The following is an 18,064-nucleotide window of genomic DNA, read 5'->3' on the forward strand; positions in this document are numbered from 1 at the left end:
AAAGCAAACTTTTGAATCGACCAAACGATTTGCAAATTTCATGAAAAGAATCGTTAGCCAATATTCCGGGCAGAGAAGAGCCCAGGAATATGAATGGGTGCCATTCTTATATGTATATGTAAGCGAGTACGTGATGTGTGGGGGGGCGATTATGTAGTTGAGATTTATCGACCTGATGAATGGCTTATCCACTTTTGGGTTTCATCGTTTGACTCTGCTGAAAACTTGTCTGCTCCGTCCCGTGCCCGTGCCCGTGCTCGTTCTCGTGTGTGGCATTCGAAAGTTAAAAGTTTTTCGGCCAACGTAAATAGAAATTATTTTAGTGGAAAAACCGCGTTGAAACGGATGGTAAATAATGCAAGAAGCACATCGGAACTTCCGCAAAAAGGTCCACCTTGATAACAAAAACATTCAAAAATATTTCCATACCGATATAACTTTCTAAATTGATTGAAAGTTAACTAATTTAACCAATTGACAGGCAATTTCATTAACTTTTATATGAAAGAAGATGAAAGATTTTGGAAAATATCCTTAAAACTTGACTTTCGATTTTGGTTACCTATTTTCTATTCAAATATTCAAAACGCCAGAATGGAAGAATGCTGTGGTAAGAGGGAGATAAGCATATTACAGTGCTCGCATCTAACGGGATCAGTTATCTTTTGCTTATTTTCTCTTTCCCTTCGTGTCTTTGTTGAAGAGCAAAGAGAGCTTAATGGAGTCGTATGAGAGCTTTTGCTGCGCTCATAATCAAATTATACAAGGTGGCCGGAGAGATTTCTCTGCGGTGGTGGACCCACCCGAAGGCCTCTCCCCGAAGGTGCTGTAATAGTCGGGATCTGGAAGCCTATCCGCGATGCTGCGAGAGCGCTGCCAACAGTTCTCTGCCCGCTGTCCGCTGTCGATAAGCGCTGCCAGCAGCCAGCAGCCAAGCTCCGCGACACACAGCCGATCATGTCGATCGAAGCTATAGCTTCGGCAAAAGCCACACTTGAAAGCTCTACTCATGATGAAATTATACCGCACAACTGAGAGCGCTTTGGCGCCGTGTTTGGTGAGAGAGAAAGAGAAGAACGACGTGTGATGTTGTACTGGGCAAAAGTATATCCGAAAAGAGTGCACGTTGCTGCTTACAGTTTACAGTTTTTTACTCTTTACGATTGTTCCAAGAAACGGTTAAACACTGAAGCACTGAGAGCGAGCACAGCCTTGGGTTCGTTCCAGGACGCGATGCAATTGAATTCACTTCATTTTGTTAGCTCTTTTGTGTGGGTGGGTGGGTTTTGTGGGCGACTCAAGCGTTGTATAACGCTTAAGCGTAACACTCAACGCCCAGCACCAGGACATCTTCTGCGCTGGAAATGAAGCTTATCAAGTGACTTTCTTTCAACATCGATGTACAAAATGTACAAACAGTTTTTTTTATTTTTTTATTTGATGGCCATTGTTGTTGCCGTTGCTGTAGCCGTTTCCGTTGTTAGTCCTTGGGGCCAGTGGCAACCTTTGCAGTGCTTCTTGGTGCGCTTTGCGCTTTGCGCTTTGCGTTTTGCATTTTATTTGTTATTTTACTAAACCATTACTCGCTTTGACGATGTAACCCTCACAGCATGGAAGCAACAGCAGAAGAGGAAGGGGCATCAATGGAAATAAACCTGACACCGAGTCCAGTGCAGACGTATCCCACAGGTACAGAGCCACAGAAGTACGGGATCAGGGTACGTATGTGGCACAGATTGCAGTGGCAAATGTGCGTCACAGACAAGCAAAAAGTTATAACCCACTCCCTTATGGGCTGTCACGTTGCTGGGAGTGCGTCAGCAGCAGCAGCAGCAGCAGAAGAGTCTCTACGTAACGCAAAGTAAAACGTAAGAAATCCCCCAACACACCGCAAGCAACAAATTGAAATTCATATAACGTGCCCCCGGCAGAGCCATGCCGTATGCCCCCGGCCATGGATCAGCATGGGTTCCAATACTGCCTTGTGGGGTCTCTCTCTCTCTCTCTCTCCCTTTTAGCTACACGAAAACAATATCAATTAAAAGATATGTGTGTTGAAATGCAAAAACCAAATCGATGAGGGGCAGGGGCAGGGGCAGGGTAAACGCACGATGTATAATGTGGCATATAGCGGAAGCCGAGTGTCTGTCTGTCGCAGAGAGAAAGAGCGACGCATAAAGTTTCTTAATGAATGGAAGAGAACCGACGATTGGCAAAAGGCACTCCACTTGTACACTGAACGAAATTAGCATATAATGCATTCAAAGATATTCAAATATTGCAATATTTCTCCCAGGGTGCTTGGGGTTCTTCTGTACTTTATTCATATTTTTCGCTCAGTGTATTGGCAATTTGGCTAATCGAAGACTCTGCCGACTATAAATATATCTCTTAGGCAAGGTGTGCCCCAGCCGCCTGATGATCACGATGATGGGCCAAACATTTTACGACCACGAATAAACTACAATTCAAAGTTATGAATGAGTGAATGAATGAATGGCTGGATGAGTGCGTCGAGTGCTTCGAATGAGTGAATGAATTGCACAGGTCCCCATCGCCCATCCCCATCGCCCCTGCTTTCCACCTGGGTGGTGGCCAGGGCCAGTGGCAATCATTTATGCATTGGCCTTTGCGTTTTTAATGGGAAACGCTGTTGGCCAAAGCTACGTGTTTGAAAATCCGAAAGAAGTGCGGGGGAACACAGTCCCAGTCCCAGTCCAAGTCACAGCCACAGCCCAGTTGTCGTACGTGGCCAAGCCATGATTCCGACTAATAGAAAAATAGAAAAGCTGGGAAAAAAACTGGACAAAAAAATGGAAAATGTTTCGCAAACAGAGCGGAGAGTGCAGCTCCGAGGCGGGATTGGTGCTGGGGATGGGGTATGAAAAACAATAACAGTAAAACATGGCTACGTGAGTATTTGTCGTGTAAACAAAATCATCTTATCAAAATATAATAACAGAAACCAATAACAGGAGAAACAATTGAGACAAGTGCGAGTGCCGCCCGACGCGAAAGGGGTTACGGGTTACGGGTTACGGGCTACGGGGCTTGGGGAAAGTATATATTGTTTATTGCTTTTATCGGCCACTCTGAGACCCCACCTCTACCCCCCTGCCACACACTCTTTCGCTAATTGTTTTTTGGGCTTAATTTCGTTAAGTTTTTTCTGTGGCACTAGGCAAAAGTTCTCGGCCTTCGGTGAAAGTGTGAAAGTAAATTGAACGATAAACAAGGGCGATATGTCTATTATTTTATTGGATTATAATCACAATTAAGCAGGTAGGTGGGGCATGCCACATAAAAGGGAAAACAAAGACAAGACAAGCCTCAGAGCTGTAGATACCCTCCTTACAGGTAATACACTCAGAGAAAAAGAAACACAAACAGATTTAAGCTAAATATTCGTCGATTTTCTTTTGCTTTGATTTAAGTATGTCTCAGAAAAGCTTTAAAATAAATATAAAATTTTAAATTTGTAAAAAATATATTTAATTTAAATGTGAAATATAAATGATCAAACATTTTTCCTAGTGTAAATATTAAAATATTAAATATTACATTTATTTTTTCTCTGGGTGTACCACTTTATGGATTTGCCATTCGTTGCTCTGACACCTTCATAAATTGATCCCTTTCTTTCAGTATTTTTCCATTCCCAAGGTCCTGATAGTCCCCTTGCAAGGAATCCTTAGTTAATTACTAAAACTGGTGGACTCACCCTAAGGTATTGGAAAATCCTCAGTTAATCAAGAGTTTAGGACCCGCACAAACAAATCAAATTGGTTTATCTCCCAGCCATAATTCTCTGCTCCACATGCGGCAGAGGGCTAATAAAAATGAAGGCGACCGAAGGACCGAAGGACCGACCGACCGACCCGACCACCGGGCAAATGTCCTCCTGGGGTTCGGCAAACAAACCTATAAAAATGACAAGCAACTGCAACCAACGAGGGCATCCATCTAAGCCGCACACACACAATTTCGTTTCCACATGTGGCACACAGAGAAGTGGCAACAAATTCTGGGCAAATGCGCAAAAAGGAAAAACACTCGCCATCCCAAATGCAGCAGGCAGCAGGCAGCATGCGGCAGCAGGATGTAAAGCAAACCACAAAGAGCATAAAATTGGGGCCAAGTTGAGAGGATATGGGACCTTGATGGGTACTCCTGCCTGAATGCCTGAATGCCTCGCCCAACAACAGGTACTCCTCCGTATGCGCCTGCCTCAAGAGTAATTGATGGCACAAACACGTCAACAACTGCAACTGCAACTGCAGGGGAAAGTAGAGGGAAAGTTTCAAGGAAATTAATGTGTAAATGTATTTCTAATTCAAACTGCTAAGGAAAACACTAATCCAAGGTCAGTTATTGCAAAACTTGGTGGAAAGGGTGCCTGCCCAAGGTCACAAAAGCCACAAAATTCTTCGAGAATTAACAGGAAACGGGGCAAACACCTGTAGGGCCAGAAAATGGACAAAATTCGAATGGAAAATAAATTGCATTGAGGCGGCGATTAGAAATCGAGTACAAAAAAGTACAACGTAAAATGCCAAAATATGCAATGCAAAAGCACAGGAAATGGGACCTTTTCGTGACCTTTGCGGGCTGCGGTGCTTCCTGGTAAAAGGTAAACATTAGCAGATATCCTCACAGAAAGTCCAGTCTACTGGACATCCTCTTGATGGACTTTTTCCTCCGTAATTCAATTTGGAGTATTTCGAACCCAGAGCATTTCCATTTCGATTACCATTTCCATGCATTTCCTGTGGCTGTCTCATAAAGTTCTTGAAATACTTGAGGAAACACGTGCCACTCCCGCACACACACACACACACACACACACATCTGGTGGCAGTAAAAATTTATAGACTAGAAATTTTGCAATAAAAAGGTCTCTCGCGTCGCGTTGGACAACAAACTGAATGTTTCTGAGGAGGACAGGTCCCGCCCTCAATCGGCGAACATTTAATAAAAGACGGGGCACACGGGCACACAGCAGGGGGAGTGACAGGCGAGTGAAGAGATGGAAGAGATGGTTAAATTAATTGAAATCAACATTGATTAATGTGGGATAAGGAACAGAAACAGAGACCAGCGAAGCCAAAGAAAGGCGGCGGCCCTGGGCCATCGGATGGACCTCCGGACCGCTTCGCAACACGCAACGTTCGGTCCGTGGCACTGACGCTGACACTGCCACAAGTTCCCCGTCTTTCGTTGCACTTTAATTAGACCGCAGAACGAACGTAAATTGCAGTATCGCGGGACCCCACCGGAAGGGAGGTTCGAACGGTTTTTTATGGGAAAGTGATGAGATACTGGGGACTAGGGAACACGCGGCCCAGGTTGACGCATTTACTTTGTCTCACAGCGAAAGCAACTAGTCATCCTGCCGCATGCCGCACGCCCCATGCCCCATGACCCCTACACGCCTCCGTCTTTCAATCAGTCCACCCACCAGACAATCAATGGGTTCTCTTCGAACAATTTGCGTCAGTGGCAGAAATGGGAAAAATATATATTGACTGTGGAAAACGGGGTAAATGGAAAACACGGACTGTGCTCGTGCAGACAAGCCTGCGAATAGGACCCTGTTAAGGCAGCAGAGAACACACCACACTTTCAGTGATTACAGTCTGAATGAAAACTCAGGAGGAGCATTGTGATCCACCCGATGAGACCTCGGTCCAAGGTCCCCCCCTGGGAGGCTCAGCCGTTGATTAACTCCCGCGGGGGCATTCCGCATTTTGCAATAAACAAATAAATCATTATTTACAATGCATATATACAATATTTAACGATCTGCACTCGTTCAATGCGTTCAATGACTTGACGGGTCGCGAGGCGACAGTTAAACAAACAGAAATCAGAAGTGCGGACAGATGCAAGTGCCCCTGCAACGTAGACCATATGCCACAAACAGAAACCGCTCTCACCCGATCTGGTTCTCTGTCTCTCTGGGCTGTGTCTTGCTGCAATCAGGAAATCAGTGTAGAAGGTGCTTTGGCTTAACTTTCGACATTAAGACCATTTGCAGCAGCAGCAGCAGCAGCAACCCAGCAAGCCACTTCTTTGCCGCTCAAGGCATAAATTCGCTTAATAATTCAATTGATTAAGCCATATTCTCATCTATTTTATGCCCTTGTGGCTCCATCCAGAGGGTGGAAGGGGGCGACAGAAAGATTCTCCAGCGGGTTTTTGTCAAGGTAAACTAAAGGTATTTTTTGTAGATATTTAAACGATTTACAATCCAATGAAATTCACATTTTTCCTCTTAATAACTTTGAATAAAGAAATAACCTGCTCTGTGCTGCTGCTGCCACTGTTATAGCTCTGGTTATGGTATCTAACGATCTACCAGCTCCACTCTCCTTGGGATACCACTCTCCTGCTGCTACTAGTAGTAGATTATGTAGTAGATTCCAATTATTGTTTTTGTTTTTGCGTTCTTGTGGCTAAAAACCCGTTTCGGCTTCGTTTTGGTTTCGTTTCTGTGGCTAGTCTTTCGATGAAATTGTGCTTCAATCGTGGGATGAGTGTAGCAAAGTGGCCAAGTGGCAAAATTCCCGCTAAATGGCCAAATGAGTTGGTCAATATTTGTGCACTTTGAACCGCAGCTTCCGAGAGAATGAGAGATAGAGAGATAGAGAGGGGGGCACAGGAATGTTGGTGTGAGTCAGGAGATGTTGGTCTGCCAGAAACAGGTACGGCGAGGCCTGAAGCCGAAAGGCGTTGCTGGATCTTTTGAGTGACGGCAACACGCAGCACACAGATACATGCACCTACATAGATGCCATCTTTGGGCTTGAAGCTGAAGCTGCGGCTGACTCTCGTTTGGGGCAACATGCCGCCGCATAGCATAATTGATGGCACAGGCAGCATACACGCTTAAAAGGAAACTTGCTGCTCGCTGCGGCACGCTGCTGCACAAATGTGTCCCAAAAAAGGCGTTGTCATCGTTGTTGTTGCTGTTGCTGTTGCTGTTGTCATTGTTTGTGGCTGTTGCAACACATTGCAAGAATCGACATCAACATTTCGCTGGAAAAGGTCTGCCTCCTGCTGCTGCTGCATCATGTGGCATCATTAAAATCAACTCAGATTCTTGCCAAAATGTCAAAGATTTTTCATTTCCTCTCCCTTTTTCTCTCTCTCTGACGGGCCCCTGCTGCTGCTGGGGGGGGGGGGCTCAACAAACTGCCGTTAGCTGCCACATACTCCCCGAAAATAAATAAATCGAAGCAGAATGGTTTTTATATACATATTTGTTTTTGTTTCTGTTGTTTTCTGCTGCCTTCTGCTGCAATCAAAAGCGCGCGTCGAAGCACGAAAATGTGATAATTAATACAAAACACAGAAAACAGAAAGCTGAAAAAAACACAACCCGAAAACAGAGGAAAAACCGGAGGGGAAAAATGGAACGAAGGCAATGAATCTGGGTCAAATCCAATTGCTTTTTATATTTTGTTTTTGTTTATAATTCTTTTGTGCAGCAGCCGCGGCGGCAGTCGCCCTTTTTCACATTACGCGAGACCTTAGAATATATCCAACAAATTGTTCTCCCTCCCTCCCCTACTCCCACTCCCTCTCCCTAGAATCTTGAATCTAGAAGCTGTACATTTATTTATGCACTTCCACCGGACGTTTTTATGCCCTGCAATGCCCCGTGGGGTATGTCCGCCGAGGGAAGCCGCATGCAACAGAAGGAAACCACAGGAATCCAGGAGACTGGAATACATATTTGTATATTTTTATAGATAATGGAATGATCGAATAACAGAGCACCCTGTGAGTGCTGGGTATCGGCTGGTCGGTGCCACTCGGCTCTCTGCTTCGTATTTGTTTTGTTCGAAATTCTCTCGGATTTATTGCACTTTTATTCATTTTCTCTCTCCCTCCCACTCCCCTGGCTCGCGCGGAACCATTTAAAACCGTTAGCCGAAAGCCAAGGCGAACGAAAATCTGCATACAAGAGTGTCAGCGTGTGAGTGTGAGTGTGTGTGTGTGTGTGTGTGTGTGTGTGTGTGTGTGTGTGTGTGTGTGGGTGTGGGTGTGAATCTATTTCTGCTAATGGCTGGACGTCCGGCTGTCCCATTCTCGCCCCTCCCCTATCCATCCTTTTCTTGGTTGCACTTCCCAAGTGAAGTGCCGCTTGCCGCTTGCCACAGATAAAGCGGAAAACTTTCCACAAGCACACACACACACACACAGAGAATAACAGTAACCGATTGTGCAATTCCGATAATGCATTATTTCTTTTTTCTTTCTTTTTTTTTTGTCAGCAGTCACTTCATGAATGATATGTTGTATGCCACACGTACATACATACATACGTACAGTACAGTCTGTATTGTTACTTAAAGAACACTCTATTCTTTGATAAATCTATCGACAAATATTTGCGAAGAGAGAGTTAGAAATATTAACGGGAAAATCACATTCGTTGTTGCATTCGAAAGATATGATTCTCACTACCATATACCATATGTACATATGGTAGTAGATCCTATCGATATCCTAGTACCACATCATATTATATGCGGCAGCGAGAGAGAGAAAAGGGTTTATAATTTGATTGATTCTTGGATTCCTTCCTTTAAACATATCTGTATTGCCATTTTCCTCTTTTCTTTCTTAGATTTTCATAAGTTTGTTCCCCACAAATTTGCCAGGGACTTCACCTAAGCAGATACATAGATAGCATCATCAGGTGCTGCCACCTCTCTTGGCCCTTGCTGGCATGAATCATTGTCATTCGTGGCCCAAGAAATTGTGCAACCACGAGTGTATTCGCATTCGCATTCGTGATGACTGAGATTGCTGTCCGCGTATCCGCGTGGGCGCTGGCGCTGGCGTACGGCGGGACATACAGGAAGAGAGCAAGAGAGGGCTAATGTGCATGCAGACCCAGTCTCAGTTGCCGTCTCTGTCTCCAGTTCCCGTGTGCAGACTGTCAAAATGTTGCATGCACAACAAATGTCTCATATTTGAGTACGCGACACCATAATGATGGGGATACCGAAAGTGCATAAAACAGCGAGAAGAGAGAATACAGAGAGAGAGGAAAATCAGCATAAATGCATCAATCATACGCTGCGTGGGTTGCCCAGACGATGCCACTCCACGATTCCTCTCCTGTCCCCCTTTCTTTTTTTGCTGCCACAATGACATTAAAAATCAATCAATGGCATATAAAAAAAATTAATGAAATATACTATAAATACAACAAGCACCAATAATGATAATGAGAACGCGAGCCTGTCTGGGATTTTGCTGGGGGCTTATCTGGGGCTGTCCGTTGAGTGTTTTCTCTGCTGCTGCTGTTATCAGCTTTTAATTAAGAATATGAATCGTGTACATAAACAAACGACAATACTTCCTATTTACTTCGATTTGCTGGTTTAGATGAAACCAGCACGTTTCCATGGAGATACCACGTGCCCGAGGGGTATACACGTCACACAGGGAACGTGCTGACCGCCACAAATCTAGGGAAATCTCTCCATCTCTCTGCCACTTACAGGATAATAGCCGTCTCGATTTCATCTGGTTTTTACCTGCTTTTTGCGGCACTATTCATTGGTATTCGCGGCGGGGTTTTTGTGCATTCCGCGCACTCTTTTGGCCAATGCAAATTGGGAATTATTTGTTCTTGTGCTCGGCTCGAAAATATTTCCGCTCTTTGAATTTCAATGCGTGGCAACAGCAGCGGCACAGCGGCACACACAATTCCAGGTACGACTACTGGCTGGTTTTTCATTTTGCTGCCACTGCAGCTGCCGCTAAAAAGGATGCAGGATTTTTCTATGGCCGAATGCAGTTGCCTACGTGACACAATTAAAAAAATAAATAGAAAATAAAACTCCACTTTATCCATACACTTTCCAGGGAGCCTGGGGAAAGAAGGGTATTCTGATTATTGTCATAGCTCTGGCACGAAAAACACTCTGAATCACAATCCAAATATAGTCGCCATATGGCTAAGCGATGGCATCTGCAAGGGTATCTAACGCTTCGCCCACCTGTGCCACCTGTGCCACCTGTGCCACCACTGCCACATCGTCGCTTGTTTTGTATGGAAAGCGAAATTAAATAAAAATTAAAATACAAAAAATAAAAAACTCTTCTGACGACAGGTAAAAGCATGCATCCTGTTGCATGGCTGACCAGAAAGGTCCTTTGATTAAAGTTGTTGTTGAAAAGTGGTTTACCCTTTTGTAAAATGCTCTAATTAGGAAAAGGGATGTCCGAATAATGGACATTAAATTGGAGTTTTATAACAAAAAATAAGAAGAGCATAATTTCCTAGAGAATATAAATAAGATTATACAAAATTATGTATAATCCTATGAATATTTATTTATGTTTCTTGCCAAAAAAATCAAATTGTTTGCCTGAGTAGAAATACCACGAAAGATGAGTCAAGGATATTGTTAATTTTATTAATAATTATGTTAATCATATGCTAAATGTTAAACAAAAGCCAAATCGTATTAAATTATTAGTCACAAATTGGTAGCTAGGGGGGTTTTGGGATTTCCTGCTCTCCAATCGAATCCGAGTCTCATTAACGCATGTGGCACACACACACAGTTGTGTGTCAAGCGGCATTTGTCACTGGGATAAACAGATAAACAGATTGTCATTATTTGTACACCTCTGGCTGACTGACAGACAAATTACTTGTGCCTTAAAATAATGCTAATTTATTCGAAAGCAAACAGTCAGCACTCTCCCAACGGAAATATCTTTTATTGTAATTGATAATCACGTTAATGTGCTACTCAATTTATTAATGCCTTACACCCGTACTGCTGCCCCTGTCGCAGCCCCAGTCTCTGTTGCAACAGTGAATCAGCAGCATTTCGAGTTAATTAATAACAGCACATTTAATCTGTTCCAAGTCTCGGGGAGCTGCCACTCTTTTCCTGTCTCTGATTATGGCATATGGAGTTGACATTTATACGAATAACTACACGATCAGATCTCTTTCTGGAGTCTCTCTCTCTCTTCCCACTTTATGACTGTCCGCCTGGTGCATTCAACTGGCGCTCCAAGAACTGTCGCATGAGCCCTATTTAAGAGGCATGCTCTTTCGAATTGTGTTTTTGAGTGCTGCCCATAAAACCGATCGAATTGGAACTTCTGCCTGGCTCCGCCTACCAGGAAGCCATAAAACAATCAACGAAATTTCACTCGAATGCGGCATCAACTGCATTAATTGCATTCCCAAAGAGAAGGAGGCGGAGGCGGAGGCGGAGGAGGAGGAGGAGGAGGAGGGATGTGAGGGAATTATGGAGGAACTGAGGAACTGCCGTCGATTCTGACACTTTTGTAGGCCCCCTGACAATGGAGCCATTAAATATGAGTAATGCGGAGAATGTTTACGAATAATTTCAATACTGTTTATGGTTTTCCTTTTTTGGGTAAATGGGAACGGGATTGGGATTGATCGGCAGGCACACTCCTCTCCGAGATGTCTCTTAAATTCAAAGAACTTTTTGATAATCTCTCTATAAAAATATCAACATTAAAGAATACATTTCACACTTCCACAAAGATTACATTCAACAGAATTTTATGAGCATTGATAAGAATGCAAACACGGTGCAGTGTTGGAATAAATAATTTCAAGATTTTGAATCTTTTTTAAACAGAAAAAATATATATACTCGAAAATATAAATGCTTTGTTTTCCAATGAAAAGACCAAAGAATTCCTTATTAAAAGCTTCAATCATCGAAAGTTCTCTGAAAGAGGAATAGCATCCACCTGTTCAACCGATTCCATTCCATCTGAGATCTGTCGGAGATCCTCCCACGCATACAGCAATCAACAATAATTGATGTATGCATAAGTACAAAATACAAAATATAAAAGTTTGGCTGTCCACAAGAGTCTGTTGATGACAAGACGACTTCCTTGTGGAGTTTCCTGCTCCATTTCCATTCCCATTTCCATTTCCATTTCCATGAGTTTTGCCAATTAGAATTTTGCGAAAACTTGAAAGCAAATTTGCAACAGTTTGTTAGGGCTCCCCCCCTGCCCCTCCGCTGTCTTGTGGCAGTGTCTCAGTGTCAGTGGCAGCAAGACATACATACATACATACATACATATAGAACTGAAGTGCGTGTGGATATGCAAATGTGTATTTTATGGTCGACTCGTGTGGGCAGAGAGAGAGAGAGAGAGATAACTTCACTTTCTAGTACAGTATTTTCCGGACAACTTCCGCTGGGGCATTCAGCAATGCCGTGACCCTGCTGCACCCCGCAACGTCTTACGCGCCCCGGCCCTCTTGTCTTTTGCCACTCGTTTTCATCATTTCATTTGATTACACGCCACTCATAAGCGCGACAGCGACAGCGACTGTGACTGTCACTGCGACTGCCAGTGCGTGAGTGTATGCGGACAATTCGTTGGCAGTGTGTGTGTGTGTGTGTGTATTGGTGCGTTTATTGAACCGAGAGGCTACGACGCATACGGCAGCGCCTAGCTGGCGACGGCGACACATAGCCGCCAGACGTCGTGTTCTCAGTTTCACTCTCTTTTTTCGCTCTCTCTATACATACGCCTCCTCCATACAATGCTCCATATATGACGCTGCATATACCCGGTATGTATGTATGTGTGTGTGCTGCATATACCCCTCTTTATATGCCACATATGTTTGCACATTGAAGCGGCGGCTGGGACATCCATCCATTGGCTTCGATGTCCTTACTAAATAAACAATATGCGGGCACCAGACGGAGGAGGTCGAGCTCTCCCTAGCATTTCTCCCGCTTTCTTTACATCTTTTTATTCTCTGCCTTCCAATTACCATTTTCGCACTTTAATAAATGCCAACTTTCGAACCGACTGCCTCGAATACGTAAACAGTAGTTCCACATCCTGTCCGCCCAGGCCTCTGTCTGGTGCCCCCGCTGCTGACTCATCGGCGAGGAGTTCAACGTCCTGGCGCGCCTTTAAGAACTTGCCCCGGCGACTCCTTGGCACACCACACACAAAATGTGGCAGGCAGGCAGGCAGGAACGAACGGGCGAGCGAAAGAAAGAAAGGAAGGAAAATCCAAGAATAAATTGCTCATATTTTGTTATTTTGATTAAAAAGGCGCCCGCGCTCATTAACTCTATCCACACACAAGAGCTCAAGCAAATGTCCTATCGTGGAGCCACATGCTCGTGCATCGAGGGCCACTGGGATGCAGGCCCCGCCGAAACAATAAGCGTGCATTGTGCTTGGGGATGGGGGCCTCCACACACTCGCCACCAGACTGGGGATCGGACGGTAGGGGCTGGATCGGATAGGGGGTCTGGCCCTCATTTCTTGTACCAAATGAGTGCACACACAGCGGACAGTGCGTTACAGTGGTGAAGTACCACTGGTCCTACAGCGAAAGATGTGCATTTGCTGTACAAAATTCCCATAAGTAAACGGTCAGCACAACCAGCAGCAAATTGGTATTTTTTTTGGATTAAATACCGAAAAATAGCCACAACGAATAATTTGTAAAACATTGTTGGGCGCCTTACAATTCCGACACGCACTGTACGTGGCATGTATAGACCATTTTGGGATTTTGGGGTCAGGCCTATGAGAGGCCGCTGAGGCAGAAGCAGAAGCAGTCGGTGGGGGCACGGCGTCCGCCGCCTTTGGATTCGCCTTATCTTGATGGTGTGCCACCGCTCTGCTCGGAATATGCATATGTACATTCCGTATACGGACACGAGGGAGAGCGCGGAATGAATGAATGTCTGCCAGTGCAACTGCAACTGCCACTGGATGTGCCACTGCCACTGCAACAGCAACTGCAACTGCAGCAGCAATGAGCATTTGCCTGCTCGCTGTTGCATGTTGATTGTATTCTCAGCTGTTGTGTGGCTGCTGTTGTTTCTCCTGACCTCCGGCTGCAGGCACTTCTCTCCCTCTCTTTCGCTCTCTCTCTTTCGCTCTCTCTCTCTCTCTTGAGTTGGGGAATTTAATTTTAGTTTATTTTCCATGCAGATCCATAATCGTCAATTATTTATGTCACTGCACTGCGGCGATTGCAGCCCCGACAATGGTTGATTTTTATTAAGTTTTCCACATTCGGAATAAATATTGAATGTTTTTGCATTGATTGGGAATTGTGTCAAATGTTATTACAGCCACTCATCATTCATACACCAATTGATTGGTTTCGTTAAAATGGGTTTTTATCCGAAAGAGAACGCTCTATGGGAAGTGGAACAAGTTCTTAAGTTTGGACTGGATCCCCTCCGTACTCGTACAGGAAACACAATCCACTTGAGGTCCACTGCCCACACTCACCATAAGATCCTCGGAAATGACGCTCTTCGGCTTGCCGGCCCGCCCGCTCTGCAACTCCATGTGGTCTGCGGTGGGCGGGTGATGCTGCTTCTGCTGCTTCTCTCCTACATGCTTATGATGCTCGTGCGGCAGATCCTGGATGGCATTTGTCTGTGCAACAAAGAGAGCCAGCAGCAGCAGGCCACCGACACATGTGGAACACATTTCTTTGTCGTTTTGTTTTGTTATCTCTTTTATTTTGTTGAAAGAAAAACGTTTCACTTTACTTCACTAAATATGAGATTCACTCGCTTTTCGGAGCCCTTTTTTCGGACTGGAATTAGTTTCGGTGTTGGACTAACGATTCGTAATTGGAAATTGAACTTTTGCCACTTTTTTGTTTGTTAATTTTTCGTTTGGACGCGACCGCGAGGGTTGACACACGCGCAGTGGCACCGGCGCCAGTGGCAGAAACAGCTGCAGAAGCAACAACGGAAGCAGAAACTAAGCGCAGTGGCAGTCGCAGACACAGTGGTGGAGGGGGTATGCTTTGTTTTGTTTCGTGTTTCTTCCTCTTTCGGGTTTGTTGTGGCCAAGTTCTGCGTCTTGGACCCGCGAGTGTTCTGTTTGCTCCTCTCCAGCTGTTCTTTCCTTTTGTTCCGTTCCTGGAGCTCGTCTCGTTCCTCAGCTCTCTCTGCTTCTCTGTCCTTAACTCCCGCTCCTCTTTTACATATGACGCACACAATGCGTGCCGCTGGAAGGGGGCAGCGTGGAAGGAGAACCGGGGGTGCCTTGGTGGTGGCCGCACTATTAGGAGTGTTACTGGTGGCTGGTGTGGCGTCGCGTGGTGGGGAGCCTTGTATGTGTTGGAATAATGGATTAAATTTAAACTTTGAAAATACACACGAGACGACGCACTATTAAATACACATTAGCTTATGCTATTCCATTCCTCCTTTCTATTGCCACAAAAACAACAACAACACAACTAATTTGGCACGCGACGCATTTACAAAGGAGGAGGAAGCCTTTGTTGTTCTTAGCCAGCCCCGTTCCGTTCCGTTCCGATCCGATCCCGATGCGGATTCCAGTGCCGATCCGAAACCCACTCGCTCTCACACACGCACAACACACGCACACGTTGACGGATGGCTTTTGTTTCCCTCACAAAAGACGATAAGTAGGCGGCGGCACTCACTGCAGCGAGAACAACGACAACATACGCCTCTCTTTCGATGCGTCTTTATTCGTGTTTCGGTATGGGTTTATTATTCCTGCCCTGCATTTAATGTAATTCTTATGTATATCAAAATCGCGTTTAAATTATTTATTTCGCGTTACAGTGCGGCGGGTACCGCTCCGCGCAAACCGTCGGGAAAGAGTGACTGTGACTCTTGACTGGAAACAACGCCGCTGGTTCGGCTGCCTGCCTGACGGCCCCCACTCTTTCTCAATTAATCGAGCGGAGAGACAGAGTCGGCAAGAGAGAAAGAGAGAGCGCTGGAGATCAGAGACCACAGACCACAGACCAGAGAGCATGCTGTAATGCGCTGATTAACTAAGGATAAGACAGAACTCTTAGTGCAACTGTTGTGACTCTCTCTCTCTCTTACTCTCTCTCTCGCTGGGAGAGATTGCATCGATGTGGGTGTAAGTGTACCAGGTGTGGACTTCCCGCTCTCGCTCTGCGTGTGATCTGTTTCTCTGCCTGCACTGAACTCAAATAAGAGACTATCTGGAGGAACTCCTCACCTCAATTTAACACGCCCTGGGTGATTTTCAAACCCACTTGGAAGTCCGTAGCGGTGCGAGTCTTAACACGTTTATGCTAAGACCTGGCGCCACTTGTGGATTGCACAATGAACAGAGCCCGGAGCCGGGAGCCCGGAGCCCGAAGCACAAAGCAGATGATGGCCAATTTTGATCGCCCTGCTGCTGCGGGTTAGTAATGGATAATAATAATAATAATGATTGATTTGACAGTTCTTTGAATGGCCGAATAAAGCGTGTGGCGATGTACATATGAGATAATGCCCAAAAAGAAGTCTGCAAGCGAACGCCAAAAGAGGATTCCAGTTGACTGGAAAGGCAGTTGTCTATCTATCTCTCTCGCACCACAAGGCGTAGGTAATCGAAAATCGTATGCACTGAGGAAAAAGTTACATTGTAACTCTCAAGATATCAACTTTGTCAGCTCGAAAATATTCTCCTATAATATCCAGTGGATCTTCAAATATGATTACCATTTGTTGAGTATTAACTTGCCGGGAATTCAAAATGATGAATGATTTTTTTCAGATGTACCGTGTAGCAGTTAGATTTATGAATGAAACGACAAACCTGTTAATTGTCGACTCATCGTCGTATACGTATTTCGTACTACTTACTCACACCACAATCCAATCGTTTGGGGAAACCCAATAAATAATTCATAAATATTCGATCAATATAACCTCCGTAAGCGTCTGCATATGGATATGTACATATATTTCTATATGTTTAAAATTTGATGATCATGATCAATGCCCATTTAAATTCAATTTGTTATCACTTAATCATAGCCAATCTAGAAGAGATACACGTTGATCTACTCGAACTTCAATGTATTGATGATTCGATCATAAATGTATGCATGTATAGTCCCATTTGTGTACAGTGCGTTCCATATCGGAACTTAGTTCTGTGAAACCCTTAAGAAGATGTCTTTGAATCAGATGTCTTTAATGATATATCTAGCGATAAACACCACAATCTAAACATCATTTTAGATCAGATCTATGCCTCTGAAACGCACTGTCTCTTCAGAGAAGTATCCGAAACTGTTTGCCGGCAATTTCTGTAGTTCTGTAGACGGAGGTCTTGGGTTCAAGCGCTAATTGAACACGAAATTGAATGCAAAACGGATTTTACGTATGTGTAGCTCGCTCTGCAGTTGACCCACAAAATGAGAACCAAAATAAATAAGTGACACATGGTCGAGCCCTGGGAAATACATTTGTACATACGTAGCCGTGCTCACTACGAGTACTATGTTATCAGTGTATTATCAGATCAGTCACCTCCCAAATTATTACTCAATGGACGGTGCGTTGCGCAACTTTAGCCGGAAATCGATACACCCGATGCATCAGAACTGTCCCAGAACTGTTGGTCTTTGGCTGCCAGGGTCAGGATCGTACTGGCTATCGTACCATTTCCTGCCTGGCGAAGTGGCATGCAGATACGGGATAGGCGCCGCAGCATTATAAGTGGAAGGTTAGTAACTTTCGGAGTCAATGACTCAGTGGGGCGGATATCTTGTTTATTGCATTTCTCGACAAGTGCACACAAAACAGATAAATATATATTTGTGTACACATATATAACTATATATTTGTACCCCTATCTTACAGTTACAGACCGGGCCTCGCCAACCCCGAACAGGCCTCGATTCTTCAGTTCGTGACATATATCATTTATGGCAATGTGTCGTATGGTAATGCCTCCGGGGCATATGCATCTTCTGACAGCCAGTCCGGCTGTCTGCCTGGCTGCCTGGCGGCCTTTCTGTGTGGGTGGGTGGCACGGACGTCTGACCGATATGGCGAAACGTTGTGTGTTTTCGATGTTCCTGCGGATGGAGTCCGTTGTGCAAGCAAAATTGTGTTTATGACTCAATTGAAAAGTATGCTCAGCCCGCCCGATCTAAAATGGAAGTGGTAGCATGTACATACTCCACCGAATGGGGTGGTACACGCGATTAACATACTACCGTTTTCCAAGTGCGCAAAATCGA

General features: G+C 44.7%; 1 protein-coding gene across 1 annotated transcript in view; it reads right to left on the reverse strand.

Annotated features, from left to right (window-relative positions):
• Window positions 1-15,637, reverse strand: part of LOC6593090 (matrix metalloproteinase-2) — a 75,888-nt gene extending 60,251 nt beyond the window's left edge. The window contains exon 1 of the mRNA XM_026985455.1: window positions 14,311-15,637. Coding sequence (XP_026841256.1) covers window positions 14,311-14,514 — 204 coding nt within the window. The 5' untranslated portion in view covers window positions 14,515-15,637. The remainder of the gene's footprint in view (window positions 1-14,310) is intronic.
• Between the last annotated feature and the right edge of the window lie 2,427 nt (window positions 15,638-18,064).

This window comes from Drosophila persimilis, unplaced genomic scaffold (genome assembly GCF_003286085.1).
Source record: "Drosophila persimilis strain 14011-0111.01,24,50 unplaced genomic scaffold, DperRS2 tig00000002-arrow-pilon, whole genome shotgun sequence".
Classification (NCBI taxonomy): domain Eukaryota; kingdom Metazoa; phylum Arthropoda; class Insecta; order Diptera; family Drosophilidae; genus Drosophila; species Drosophila persimilis.